At 42.3% G+C, this 15,487-nt stretch overlaps 1 protein-coding gene across 1 annotated transcript in view; it reads right to left on the bottom strand.

The window, feature by feature from the left end:
* Nucleotides 1-15,487, bottom strand: part of LOC142384427 (plasmanylethanolamine desaturase 1) — a 58,935-nt gene that overhangs the window by 23,973 nt on the left and 19,475 nt on the right. The window contains exons 2-3 of the mRNA XM_075470672.1: nucleotides 5,709-5,828; nucleotides 4,365-4,456 (exon numbers count right to left, since the gene is read on the bottom strand). Of these exons, the coding sequence (XP_075326787.1) occupies nucleotides 4,365-4,456; nucleotides 5,709-5,828 (212 nt within the window). The remainder of the gene's footprint in view (nucleotides 1-4,364; nucleotides 4,457-5,708; nucleotides 5,829-15,487) is intronic.

The raw sequence follows: 15,487 nt of genomic DNA, 5'->3' as shown, positions 1-15,487 counted from the left end.
TCTTACTGTTAGCTAAAATTACCTGATTGATGTTCTGTATCTGTATTTCTGTGTTTGATTTTTTTAATGTTTTTATTTCTGTATTTCTGTACCTGATTGTTGTTTCTGTGTTGTAAAGCACTTTGGATCGCCTTGTTGCTGATAAGTGCTATATAAATAAATTTCACTTCACTTCACTACACTTTAAGTTACCTGAACGGGGATTTTCTCAGGTGAGGCTGCGGTTATAGAATCAGGATTTTATTAGAGCAGAGCGACAGCCTGGATCACTTTGAGTGAGTTAAACGTAGTCTTAACGGGCTGATTTTCAGTCCCAGTTTCTGACGTGTTTAGCTGTCTGACAAAAGAAATGGAAAAAAAATGTGAATGAGAGCATCTTTAATGTTAGTTCAGCTCAAAAAGATGGAACTTAGGGTCATGTACAGAGCCTCTAAAATCATTTTAGTTTAGCCGAGCGTATACATGCAGGAGTGATTCCATTCCTTGGTGTGTTATTCCAATTTTGTCTGGATGAACATGTTTACATGCTTTCTAAAAGTCTGGATATGGTCACAATAATGATTTAGTGCTTTTAAACTCCCTGGTTCGGGGCTTTTTGCTCCTCCATACTGAAAACAGAGGTTCAGGAGGCTGTCGCCGTCCCCTTAACACTCTTTTTTTTAAACATTTTTTTAATCTTTTAAAGCAGGATTGTGTGTTTTTACTGTCTGATATCTCACTCCTCTCCCACTCAGTGAGTTTCTGTTTGTGTGCACCGCTTTACCTTGAAACTGTGTTTCTGCTCTCAGATTCACTGCATCTTGTTCAAACGCTCTGCTCTCCAGTTTAAAGGCCCATTTATGCCCTACGGTAAATACGGAAACGAACGCTTTCACCCGGTTCCGGGGGTTGTTTCATTCGTCAGTTTGTCCGTAGGTCAAGAGCTTAGCAATCCGGTGAGCTCCGGGCGAAACAGAGCAATACCAGAGGAATTTGTGGGGGCAGTAGAGAGTCAGGAGCGTGTTAGCTCCGGAAGTTATGGAGGAAGAAGAAGAACGAAGAGTAGGAGATTAAAAAATTTTAAGATTTAAAAATGCCAGGTAATGGAGGAGAGGATTTGTGAGATGGTCAGGGGGTATGTACATTTGTATGACTGCAACTTCCTCAATTGACGCCATGTTTCTCAAACCCGCGGCCGACAATGACTCAATATATACCGCCCTCTAGAGGATTTCTTACGGACGTGCGCAATACAGACGGAGGCATAAACAGAAGCTCCGGGAGCAACGTATGGACTGGACAGACGAATTTCGTCCGGTTCCGTAGGGCATAAATAGGCCTTTAGCCCTCGTCCTGCATTCAGGCCTCTTCAGTTCACTCACGAAACTTATCATCTCGGATTTTCTCTGCTTGCTTGCAGATTATTCTGAATACACTTTCAAAATTCCCCTAGCCAATGAAATGTCAGGTATGTCACCACTCCTTACTGGGCGCACTCATTTCACTTCACAGCATTCCCTACAAACAATTATTGATTAACAGGCTTCAGAAGATGGTTTGCAAACATGAATCAAGCAAAATAAAAGTTTATTCCTCTGAAAAAAACATAAAGATCTTGAGTTGCAGACTACAACAAGATGATCTGAAGGCCATCTGTCATATCATTTTGATATATTGCAATTCACACCCCTGACCACTTGGTGGCGAGTGAGCATATTAATTAGCTATTGTCTCTCTTGATGCATGACCTGGTTGGCTTCACGAGGAAAAAAGTCACGGCAGCTGAGTGTCCCAATAACAATGATGTTCAGCCTCCAGAACAACATCAAAACAGCCATGAGAAATCGTCTGTCCGAGGCAAAAGTCCAAAACCTCATGACAACAGCCTCTGCAGCAATCCCACTCGAGACATTTGATCACGCACAAGCGGCCACGCAATTCATTGGAGCCAATGTGGCAACATGGAGCACAAGTAAGTAACCCTCAGAGGGTTTCCACACTGATCTACAACGGTTTAGTATAAAGATAAAGTATTAATACACATTCAGATGGGAAAGAAACATTTTCAGTGTTCACAGACACTTTCAGAAGATTGCTCCTTGTAATAATAATGACATGGTACACGAGCTCATATCCAACTTCCACAATGAGCATTTTTATGACATTTCTTTTGTGTTACAGCTGCACAAAGTTCATGTGACAAATTCCATGAATTTTAATCAAATTGTGAGTAACCCTACATCATTATTAATCATGCACTGATAATATGAGTGTAAAGAATGAATAATAATTGTTCTAATTGGGGTGTTTCAGGTCTCAAAATACACATTAGTTTAACATTTCAACTAAGTATTTATTTATGAATAATACATAGATAGAAAAATCAGTCGATGCAACACCCACACACACACACACGAAATCTTTATCCCATTAATCAAAACAAAGCTTATATGAAACAATCTGCATGCTGCACCTGAACAAGCTGATTTTAATTGGATGAAAAGAAGATAACCTTTAATTCTAATTTGCTGGTGGGAAATGTGGCAAAAATGCAGGTGCGTTAAGATTGGAAATAAGTTCCAATGTGTGAATGAAGTGTTCATACGTCTATCTTCAAACACACCTATCTAAAAAAAACCTTTGACTCTATGGTGACAGGCTGAAATCCAAGGTGAGGTCATTCACAACACGTGTGCGTGTGTGTGTGCATGTGTGTGTGTGTGTGTGTGCATGTGTGTTCTTTGGGAGTACTGAGGACCGTGGATGTTACTGTCCACAGGGAGGTCTCTCTTTGTTACTGTGACATTTAATTTCCAGGTCACTATAGCAGTCCTAAAGCTCTGAGGAAAGAGTTGAAACCACCACGTTGCCATGGTGATGCAGCCTCAGAGGAGAGGGACGCTGAGCTCGAGGGGACGGAGATACAACACAGTATCATTTCTCTTCTGTATTATTCAGTGGGTCATTAAACCGTATTTCCACACAAATTCTAATAAAGATAAAAAACCACAGAAATAAAATGTCAGAAACTTTCCTAAGTAAACTTATCTGTATATAATTAATGTGCTCAAACGACTGAGTTGAACACAGGATGAAAACGTAGAGTTGAAGGCGGAATAACATCCGAAGCTAGCGTAAAGAGGAAAATAAATGTTAAAATACTGAATCTTTATTGAGAGGGAAACATTTTCGAGCACTGAATTAATCTCAAGATCCGCCTGTGTAAAAAGACAAGGCAAGTTTACTTGTAAAGCACATTCTGTTACAGCCTTTATGTGGCTGTTAAGAGTTAAGTAAAACTTTTTTTCCTTTTCTTTGATTTCAAACCTGAGTTTTTGTCTCGATTCCTCTGAAATCCAGCTGGGAAAAAACTTTTAATCTTTCCTCTTTGTTGCCAAATACAATTATTTATGTCTGGTCTTTATTCAGTTGAAGGAACTTTAATTGAATCAAACTATTAACTTGCTTCAATCACCAGAAGAGTGACTCTAATAAAGGCACAGTCAGTTGGTGAGATGGCCTAGTAAATCTGAGTCATCTGCATAGCTGTGTTAGGAAACATTGTCGTTATGTATAATTTTTTTATTATAATTATTATTATTTTTTTTTAAATATTGTTTTGGGCTTTTTATGCCTTTAATGGATAGACAGTTGGAGAGAGAGACAGGAAGCAGGGGGCAGAGAGATGGGGAAGACATGCAGCAAAGGGCCGTCCGGTGCGGCGAGGACTGTAGCCTCTGTACATGGGGCGGCTGCTTAACCCACTACGCCACCGACCGCCCCTGTTTTGTATAATTTGACCAAGAGGAAGCATGTAGAGGTTAAATAACAGTGGTCCCAGTGTCGACCCCTGAGGAACTCCACATAATACAAGCACACAAAACAGTATCAGTCAACAGGAAATACTCACTACGGACAATCTGTGCTCCATATGCACAGATGTGGTGCCCAAAGCACACTTAGGCCCTCAAAACTACGCAACACTGGCTTTAAGATCCAATTTTGACTCTAACACGTATAGCTGGTGCTGTTTTATACTTAGTATTATTGTAGCTTCCAAGCAGGCAACTGGAGTCATTATAATCCCCTTTCCCTGAGCAAAACCTTAAGGAATTAGACCAATCAGATGACATTTTAGCTGGATTCTCTCGTTCTTAGAAGGAGGCTTCCCCCCAAGAGAAAGCTCTCCTTCATTCTGAACCGATTACAAACCACTCAGAGTTGAGAAGTGTGCAAAGATAATCTAGATGTACCCAAGATTAAGTTACGATGACTGAAAATGATCACACCATGTCCACTGACCTCAGGAAACTGAGTCATCTTGTGAAAAGAGTGGCAAATATGGCCTCTTTTAAATTTGTCTGGTTTTCTGTGAGCTTGCTCACCTTGCCAATAACAGGGATGTCCACAGATCCCCATGTATCTGCCCCCCAGTGCACCATCCCCGACGCAAAATCTGCCGTCACTATTCCCAGGACTGGCACAGAAAGGAAGAGGAGATAAACAATGAGAAACATGTCATCACAGGAGTATGCAAGACAATGAGAAAATATTTGGAAATAATACAAATGAGTTCTGTTTAGAGTTTAGTCTTTACAGAAGGAAAGATGCAAGGCCTCATGCAAGAACATTTTCTTATTTTTTTTAACTTTTTCGTACCCAGGTCTCGTACGAACACGCCACGTCAGATTCAACAAACGCTCTTAACTTGGGAAAAAGTGTGTAAAGCGAAGAAATGGGAAGTTATTACGAGTGCTGTTAATTCCGTGTCACCTGTAGTTCGTAATGTCACCGAAATAAAAAAGAAATGGTTTGATATGAAAATGGCTTAAAAATGCGCTCGATGACTGCAACTAAAGCCATGCAATCAATTGTTGCCTCATCATGACACTTTGATGGGGTGGTCCATGAGGGGGGTCTTCTGGCACCACACCTTCTGGTCTGTCTGGGCTGGTTCAGGTCGTAGGAGAGCCTTGTTTATGGCAATATTGTGCAAATCTGGCATGCCTTCTCTGGGCTATAGAGAAGTTTGCCCCCCGCTGTATGGAGACACACCCACCTGGCCTTCAGCACACCAATGGTGTGCTCCACAATAGCACGGGTGCTTTGATGCGTATATGTGTGCAGTCTATTGCTGGGTGGAATTGGGTTTGATCGGCGTGTTTCTCTCTGGAGCTGTGGCTCTAGCAAGCTGCATATTTGCAGCAGCACAGTCCTTGGCAATCTAAATCGTGATGTCAACCATGCGTCTGTCTCCGCAGGAAATCTACACATCTCGGAACACACTCTCTCTTCCAAGAGCCTGATGCGCTAAGGCATCCAAAAGTAGCAAGTCAGCCGCTGGTTACGCTTCCCATTGACCTTGTTATATCCAGTTAAATTAACCTTCAATTAGTGCATATTTTCAGTCAAACAGAATAATTTCAGCATCATTATGAGGTATAATGTATATATTTACTTCAAAGTAATTAAATATACAATCCATTAGTCAACCAAACTTGATTGGAATAACATCGGACTATTTTACGAAACTCCTACGACAGCTCTGGATCACTCGTAAATTCTGTTCGTCTCTGAATGAAAACGTAAAATACGAAAAGATTGGTGAATGTGCAAATTCTCTTTAAATCACTCGTACGAACGACTTAAGAACAAATCTGTGCGTACGAACGGTTGTTGCACGAGGCCCATCGTTTCTGTCATCACAGGCTTTCTGACTGCCAGCTCACCAATGCCAAGGATGATCTTGTCGATGTGAACGGTGGAGAAGTGCAGGAGGAGTAAGGAGAAGTTGATGATAAAAAGGAGGAGGCACAGAATCACACTCACCCACTCCTGTTGTCGTTTACCTGGAGACGAAAAAACACAATTATTTATCCGGGCACTCTGACAACACCAAGTATAGCTGCTGAGCGGTGAGAAGATGAGAGGAGACATGAGAGGAGATGAAGAAGGAAGAGAGGAGGGACTAACGAAACACTACCCTGATCCGCCCTCTTAGGACATCACCTGTTTCGTCCTAGCTCATACGCACTTATTTGTTTTCTAAATTGTCTTCCCATTTGTCTAGGTACCTAACTTACTGCACTTACTCTAGCACTAGTTATGCTCTTAGCTATTTGGTTTTGGAAGGAAATGCACTTACACTGGAAAAAATCAAAGTCTCACCAATATAGTATATTTGTCTCATTTCTAGTCCAAATATCTCATTACACTTAATATAAGACACAACTGCCTAACAAGTACTATTTCAGAAAGGTATAGGGACTTGTTTGAAGACGATACATCTTGAATATCTTGTTAAATGAAAAAGTCTTGAAAACAAATTGTTTTGAATCACATATCATATAAAACAAGCTTTTTTTTTTTACATTTGAAGAGGTTTTTAAGCTAATTTCAAGATCACTTTTATCTCAAAAGTCCTAAATATCACTAGCCTGGGTGCCAGCCGAACTTAGCCCCGCCCATAAAAGTTTTGGTCGGGAAGTTCGGTCTGGCTCTGCTCAGTTGGGAAATCATTATGCCCGACCAAGAATTGGTCGGACCAATCAGATTGCCAGGGCGGGCTTTATACGATGATGGACAGATGATCAACAGGGACATTATCGAGTACGTCACTAAAGAGCTGAACATGGCTGCCGCTGGAGAGCTAGGGTGTGTAGATTCTGCCATCGAGTCTGTTCTACAGGATCTCCACATTGCATTCATTTTGAAAGACGAACAGAGGAACGTGATAAAGGCTTTTATCGATAGAAAATATGTTTTTGCCGTCCTTCCTACAACAAGTGTGTGTTGCTTAATCTACGTCACATACTACGTTGCTCTGATTGGTTGTAGGTCTATCCAATTGAGCGAAGAGGCATTTTTTCTCCTGGTTCGGTTGAAACACGCCACATACTCAAATCTCTATTGAGCAGTATCAGACTCACATTCTGACTAGAATCGTGAGTATGACGTAGTCAGGCTAAAATATCACATCTTATTTCAAGAAATCTTGACAAGCCGATTTTCACTAGTTCCATTGGCAGATTTTTTTTCTTATTTCAAGCAAAAACGTCTTGTATTTGTTGTTTTTCTTACTTATTTTTGGAGGGGCATTTTTGCCAGTGTAGGATTTCTTGTGACCTGAAGTTCTTTTGCCTACCGATGTGGAACACACTTATTGTAAGTCGCTTTGGATAAAAGCGTCTGCAGAATGACCGTAATGTAATGTAACGACCTGGATGAGGACCCTGCAACTACAGGGAGAACAAGTCACTCCTCACTGAGGGTCAAAGGACCATTCACCCGCAAAGACTGTGTGTGTGTCCCGAGTGTTAATATGTAATCATTCAGATGAAGACAAGTGTAGTCAAGGCTGCGGGGTCGCGACCTTTCATATGTGAAACACCAATGCTGATGCAGCACAAGCCCACACACACACACATGCACAGGCTGCTTCACGAGGGATGCAGGTCTCTGCAGGGATGAGGCCAAACTCAAAGGTCAGCCGTAGCAACTTAAGGACGGACGGAGGGGCCGACTAAAACTACTCTTACACTAAACTCGCAATTCAGCAATAAGATGAGGCGGTGATGGGAGGGTCAGACTCAAAAACCCACGAGCTGCGCAGCACTGAAGATCAGAGGTGCTGAATTATTGAAAACGCACCCGAAGGGCTGATCTACGGCTCATCTAATTTTGACGAGCACCCGTATCCTTTCCTGAACGTTTCAGTCTTCCACAAACTTGTCACTTTGTTTCCTTCCTTCTCTTGCTCCGAATGGTCTGACCCGACTCGCAAAAACAAACCACAAACTACCATCTCCTGTTTTTAAGTCACTTTCTTTCATCTCTTCTGCTTCCAGCATCCTTTCAATCCCTTTGTCCTCGCCAATTTTATGCCCGTTTGAAACTTTAATGTGGTCAGATCCTAATGTATCACACAGCATTAGCAGTCTATAAGAAATTCATGACAGTTTTTTTTCTAATAAAGCACGCAGGCCTGCAGATGAGCGCTCATATAGACCTGTTTGACTATGAATATATCATCTGCCTCTCATAAGGTATGGACTGAAGTGCTCACAGGAGATTCAGAATATGGGATTATGGATATTTCACCAATCATCAAATGTGACCCTTCACCCTCCTAAAATAGACTGAACCGAAGTTGTGAAGAGACAGATGGCTAATTTAAGCGTAGGTGGAAGTTCAGCTCCTAAATGAGTTTGACTTTGCTGGTTATGTTTCTGCTTTTAGCAGTAATGGCCTTTTTTTATGGGGTGCCACCAGAGACATAAATCAGAATTAACTTCCATATACACATATGAAATTAAACTAAAAAAAAAATACTCAAAACCTTGCACAAACACTAGTGAAAAGCTCTCACATAAACTAGTGAAAACATTTACCTCATATAACCTACTCAAAAGCGCTCATACACACTAGTCAAATATTTGTGGATTTCAGTTGAAACGTACTAGTATGTGGAAGAGTTTAATTTCATATGTGTATATTGAAGTTAATTCTGATTTATGTCTCTGGTGGCACCCCATATTTTTTAGAGGAGGACGTGTTATAATCTGAGCTCTTGTGAACTGTGCAGAGGCTGCCGGGTTGGCTACATGTCTGCACATGGACCAGAGTCCACATTGCTCTGCTTTTCTACAATAGAAAGAGATCTAAAAGCTCCCCGAGTTAAGTTTCACTTTCAGGTTTTTGTCTGTTTTGAGAAGCTGCTTTTCTAGCCTGTAACCCAGTGGTTTCCTAAAGATAAACCTCACGCCTTTAAGTTTAACAAAAATCTTTTGGCAAATTTACTCATTTTCTTTTAATTCGTGCCAATCTCATATGTTTAAACTTAAAGCAGGATAAAAAGCTTCAGCTTGGTACCGCACTAAAGAAACAGAATCAACTTATCTAGTAAAGATGCCTTAATCTGTTTACTCTGTACAAAACAAATAACCAATAAAAGTATAAAGAAAACCACTTTTCTGTTGCTTTAATGATTATTTCCTCTATTTCTTAGCAGAGAGCATGGATTTCCTCATATCTCTGTGGCGTAAAGGTTCTTAAGCAGGTCCCTGCCAGCGTATCCATTTCTAAATTAATTTATAATCAACATTAATATTTAGTGTATTGATATTTTATTCAGGGTGAACATTTATTTCTCATTTTTGTGCCAACCATTAGTTAAAGGACTACATTTACTGTCACATTTTAACCAAAAGCGCCCAGTACTCTTTTTTCAAAAGGAAAAATGTATTTTGATCATGGATTGTATCATTTGTTCTGTGTCTTGCGAGTGAATTAGTCCGCCGACTTCCTGCTTTATGTCCACAGTTACAGTGATACAAACTGGCAATGTGGTACCTTCCCACAGGGCTGTGCTGAGGCATGGCAGTTTCAGTGTGTGTTTGAACATAAAACACAGTGAAATCCCGTTTTATTTCTCTGAAGAATGTTTTGTTCACAGAAAGGAGAAAACAGGGACTGCACAATACGAGGATGCAGCAACCCATTTAGACCCAGTATGTCTGAAAGCAGACACAGCAGCACGATGAGGACATCTGTCACTGATGGAGAGAAAAAGCCTTCTGCGCTGATCAAGCTACTCGACAGGCAAATGAAGAGTCACCGAGGAGAAGCAGAAATCCAGATTTACAAGAAATAAATACAACGAAATACAATCGGACTGAAGAAGGATGCAAGTTATCTTTTACCCAAGCAGCAGCTTTAAATGAATCACAAACTTTAAATATTTGAAAAGGATATTTGAACACATCTGCCATGTTGTCAGTTTGAAGGGTTAAAGGCACCGAGGATCTCCCCAAAAGGACTACAGATGCTCAAGAGCTTTTTCTGTGGATGCATATAAACCAAAGAAAAGAAAACTGAAGACCAGCTCGTTAGTATGAGATAACTCAAAATCAAGCTGTACATCTCTATCACATGCAGGCTTCATTTACCCTGAGCTTCACTGTCACTCCTGTCCTGTGAGTTTTGTTTTGGCTTTTAGAGGTCATCAATAAGACAGGATTTAGCAGCTCATACCATTGACAGCTGATGGCAAACATCTATTCAATCTGTTTGTGGGATCAGAAGGGCCTCGTCTGACTCCCTGGGTGTTAATTGCTGTGATAACCCCACAGACTGGATGCCAGCCTGGTTCTTTTGTTCAATAGCTACAAAGGTTTATGAAAAATCAGTTACATTTGTGGGGATGTTCCTGCAAATTTGCCCACCTGTTCATATAAATTACGTTCCCCACTCAACAGAGGCACTGTTGTTGCATCCGCCTCAGCGTCACTTTGCTCAGAAGACTGAAACTGGCTGGAAAACTACAAAGAAATTGGAGCGTCACTTTTTGATTTTTGTCCCAGAATGTTAAGGCAGTGCAGGCAGATCACTCTCCAGATCTGAGGCAGCTCCATGGAGACAAGTCTGGCTGTGCAAGACTAACTTGGACCATATTTGCATGACACATTAAGGACAGACCTGAATCCTACAATCAGAGTTATGCTGCATTATCATCGGGCCGCCTGACCACGGTGCTCTGGTATGAACTATTGTAGTTTCACAGCTTTAATTAAAACTCTTTACAATATGTCAGATTAAAGCGTTGATGTTTGCCGTTGTTAGATCGATTCTTTAATTGAAAGCTCAAGAACAAACCGGAGTAATCTCAAGTGAAATGAAGTCTTTCTTTCTGGCAACAAATGAAGTATTTCAGCGCTGGACTCGGTATGACAGAACTCTCGCAGGAATCCGTCACAGAGCCTCGATTTCCGGTAACATTTTGTATTTATATGTGTCATTGTTTCACACGTTGGATCCCTTATTGATCAAATATGATTGGATATGAGTAGGTTGCTTCATCATATTCTCTGAATAAGCCAAATAATGTGTGTGTGCTTCTGCACCTGGTTTCTCAGGGTTCCCTGTTTTGTCTGGATCAGTCTCAGTTAAGGTCATGTCTCGTGTCCATTCTGGATCATTTTAGGTCATGGAAAAATACAGAGACTATTTCATTCATAATGTCTAAGAACAAAGCCAATTTTAACACCGTATTAAAGGAAAGACAAAAGGATTCTAGTGCTGGTTCAGAACCCAATCCTGAACCGGATCTTGGTAATTTGTCAGCCTTAGAACAGTTTCTCATCCAGAGAGACTGATTCGAGAACAGCAGCATCTCTTTACAGGATCAGACATAAAACCTGGTCCACACATGTGACTCCCAGCTGTCCCTGATGAAAGATGACAGGTGTGAAAGAATTGAGGCAATATCTTTGATTGTGGCTAAAAACGGACAATAAAAGAGTTTCAAAGACCACCAGAAGTCTAACGGTGTTAGATGTTTAGGATGATAATCCTGCTGCCTGACTGTTGCTATGACCTGTGTCTATTGATGTGTACATAGCACAGAGAGAGCTGATGACTAATGCGACGCTTGTAACGTTGTGTAAAAACCAAATGACTTCAAATGAAGTGAAAATGGTAAAGTTTTGGACCCTCTCCGAAGACGCTCTCCATCGCTCGCATGCGTCGGCTAACATTCTTTTCTATCTATCCGTCGAGGAGACGGGGACTCGCGGAGACCGCAAGGGTTTTGATTGGTCGGCTAACAGCATCATTTCCAGAATCACTTTTCCGGTTTAGCTCCTTCCTCTCAGAACAACAACACCGCCATTTTTGAAAGAGTTTACTGTGTGCCGGTCAACATTTGGTCAAAATTATTTGCATTTCAATATCAACAAGCTCCAACTCCAACAACAGTCTTTCTCTCTCGCTCGCCATCGTTCACTGTGAGGAGTGGAACGGAACCGGAAGGTGAACTATCAATCAACGACTTTCACGATGGACGTCGCGAGATTGGGTCGTCTAAAGGCGGATTTACAGTTGATGCGTCGCTCACGGCGCAGCCGGCCCGTGACGTCAAAATGACGTTTCAGGCCTGGCGCTTGCCTTAAAAAGACGGCGCAGCGCGTTGTCGTGCACCAGTCGATTTTTGTAACTTGGCTGCGCCGAGAACGACAAACCGGACGGACCAATGTGAGACCAGGCTCAGTCAGGAGGTGCGTTTGTACAGACAGCTGTACGACACTGCAGTGAAACAGCACAGGGACCACGTAAACTCCCAAAACTGGTGGACAGAGATTGGCAGAACTTTGGGGAAAGAGGGAGAGTTCTGTAAGAATGTGTGGAAGAAGCTACGGGACAGATACCTGAAGTCAAAGAAGAGGGCAGAGACTCTGTTGATGCCGGGGGCTTCAAACCTTCACCTCTTTTAACTGAATTAAAAAATGTAATTATCCAGATACTGCAGCAGCATCATTGATGACAGTGTTCCTGCTTTTCATTGTTTTCTTCTCCACTTTCGTGGTTGTAGAGTAGCGGTAACCTTCACGTAGCAGCGACACCTCTGTGACGGAGAAAATTGCAACTACTGGCGCATCGACTTGCGCCACGAAATGGTGACGTCATCAACACCGCTCGCGCCAGCAGACGCGGCAACCGTGCTAGAGGCTTAACGTAGCGACGCCTACTGATCGGGAGGTGAACTGCCTTGCGTATCCGACACCCCGACGGAGAACCTCGAAAGGTTTAACAGCCTCTGCGTGACCACGGAGTCGGATTGACGGATAGCGACGGAGAAGCATACCAAGGCCTTCAGTGTCATCATTTCAAGTTTGAAGTGACACCATTTTCTCCAGTCTGCCCACACACACACAGGGTCAGTACAGCAACTGTTCCTGGTTCTGATCCAACGGACTCAGTCATTTCACACAAACACATTAACAGACACACCACGATGCACCAACTGACGGATTTCCGAACACATTCTCACACCCCGTTCTATCAAACACGCACATCCTCTGACACGCACACGAATCCAGACTCCATCACGCACACACCCACGGAGCCGGGCCGTGGAGCAGTGGGGCGGCTGTCAGGTGATGTGCGTCAGTCCTTGGATCCTCCGGCTCCCTGGTGAGGGGAAAGAAACTAGGACAGGCCTCCGCAGAGCACACACTCTCACACAAACACACTCACACACACACACATAAGCCCTTGTCCCCCAGGCCATGGCATTGCTGGATATCACGCACAGCTACAGACAGATACACGAAAACCGTCTCTAGGAGCATGTATGTATGGACATACGTGTGAGGACGTAAGGATAGAACTGACAGCAGACACACACACCTGGCCCGTCTTCACTTGGCACACAAACACCCAAATTACACCTAAACATGTTGGCACGCACAATCTGCACACACTCTTAGGGCCAGAGTGGAACACTCATTAATATCGTTCTGACAACAACTGGCTCCCTGGCAACCTCGCCGCCATCGCTCACCCAGCAGCACCCCCTGCCTGCAAGCATGCACGTGGGTGTGCACGGGGATTTAACCTAGGTGGAGCCGGGGGAGGGGAACGAGGGGTGCTAATAGGCTGAAATTAATCAACGCCGGCTGATTCGCCGTCTGGGGAATGAGTGGCGGGCAGCAGGCAGGAAGGCAACACGTCCTGAATACTAATGGCCGAATGGAGAGCAGAGGCAGAGAGAAGACCCCTCCATCCCGCTCTGTTCCAGGACCAGTGTCTGAAACACACCAAAACACACAGAGTCGAAGCACTTTTCAACATCTTTAAAAGGCCTGTCGGTTGATAGGACACTTTTTTTAAACTCCATCCCTGAACATTTGCTGCTTTCATTTAGGACAACATATTTTGGGCAAAACCAGGAAACACAATAGAATAGAATAGAAATAGAAAAATACTTTATTCATCCCCCAATGAGGGAAATTCAAATTAGTCAAGTAGCTTAAAAAACTATTAATATTTACAATGATTGTATATTAACAACAACAATAATAATACCAATTCAAATAAAAATACTACTACTAACTAATAATAATAATAATGATAAATAAATTCAATGGGAAGAGTCCAACAATCATTGCTGTCTGATAAAAAGGATAACAGGGTCCTCACTGAGTGGGCTAAACCCGGAACTCTTCTTTTCTCTTTTCACTCTTCACTTTCCACATTGCTCTGCTTTTCTACAATAAAAGCTGCCCAAGTTAAGTTTCACTTTCAGGTTTTTGTCTGTTTTGAGTAGCTGCTTTTCTAGCCTGTAACCCAGTGGTTTCCTAAAGGTAAACATCACGTCTTTAAGTTTACCAAAATAGTTCATTTTTTTGGCAAATTTACTCATTTTCTTTTAATTCATATCAATCTCATTCCTACAATCGTTGCTGTCTGAAAAAAGGATAGCAGGGTCCTCACTAAGTGGGCTAAACGTGGAACTCTTCTTTTCTCTTTTTGTGACCTTTCACCAACAACAAACTGGAGCAGGAGATTTAACTGTTTTCTTCTGCGTTAACACGTTTTAGTTGCGGCCGTTTTCCTTATTAAAAATAAAAAAACCTACAAAACCTCCAGGAGCCAGCTTCATCTTTCCTCAGGTGATTGTTTCACTGTAGACTGAAGCTCATTAATCCTGTTGTCAGTCCAGTCAGAAGAAAAGAGGCAGCACTGATGTTCTGTGTGAAGAACAAAGAGTAGAGAAATGAGTCTACTCAAGTTACTGGCCTTAATATCGGGTAATTAGGACACAAAATATTAGTTTGAGTATATTGCTGGCTTTTGGGTTGATGGGAGTTATCAAATCACATCCATTATCCGAAAACCAAATGAGACCCAATCCCCTTATGACCTCAATAGGGCAAATCGTGTCGGGAGACAATTCTGGGACAGTTGTCATTGCCTGCTTGGCTGTGTGCCTTTGAAGTGACATGTTGTCGGTATGCCTGGGATTCGTCAGGGTTTGCTTTGTTTAGGTTGGTATCTGTAGGAATTCTTGGATTTTTAAAAGTGCACTTGACATGTGCTTTGTGAGCAGTGAGTTCATGGCAGCTTCTCTCAGTTTGATATCGTGTTAGAAACCTAAAACCAACATGATAGAGTCTAATGAAAGGGATGCCATCAGGGAAGGTCAGAGACAGAAGAGGAGTCACACCTCATCCTGACTGAACGCGAGCGATTGATAAAAAGTGATTAGAAAGCGTACTTTTCAATGTCCCAAACAGATCAGGAGAAGCTGATTCATGCTTGAACATCTTGAGGACAAAGTCACGCTCGTTAGTTTCCAACGATGCTCAATTCACTCTGAAATTTGCCAGATGTGCTTCCAGTTTCGGGGTGTTTGTTTGAAGATCCAGCCTTCCTGTCTTTTGACAGCACTCCTCTTCCTTTAACAGCGTCAGCTTCAATCTTTCTACACCTTGAGTCATTGTCTCTAGAAACTAAAGACCAAGTCCGGAACCTCGGCGTGCTGATAGACTCAGACCTGACCTTCAACAATCATATCAAATCAGTCACCAAATCAGCCTTTTATCAACTTAAGAACATATCCAGAATTAAGGGTTTCATGTCCCAAACAGATCAGGAGAAGCTGATTCATGCTTTCATCTCCAACAGACTTGACTACTGTAAGTCTCTGACTGGACTCCCCCAAAAGAGT

Source organism: Odontesthes bonariensis, chromosome 7, assembly GCF_027942865.1.
Source record: "Odontesthes bonariensis isolate fOdoBon6 chromosome 7, fOdoBon6.hap1, whole genome shotgun sequence".
In the NCBI taxonomy this organism is placed as follows: domain Eukaryota; kingdom Metazoa; phylum Chordata; class Actinopteri; order Atheriniformes; family Atherinopsidae; genus Odontesthes; species Odontesthes bonariensis.
Note: the sequence above shows the minus strand (reverse complement) of the source record. Positions and strands in the feature narration are given on the sequence as shown.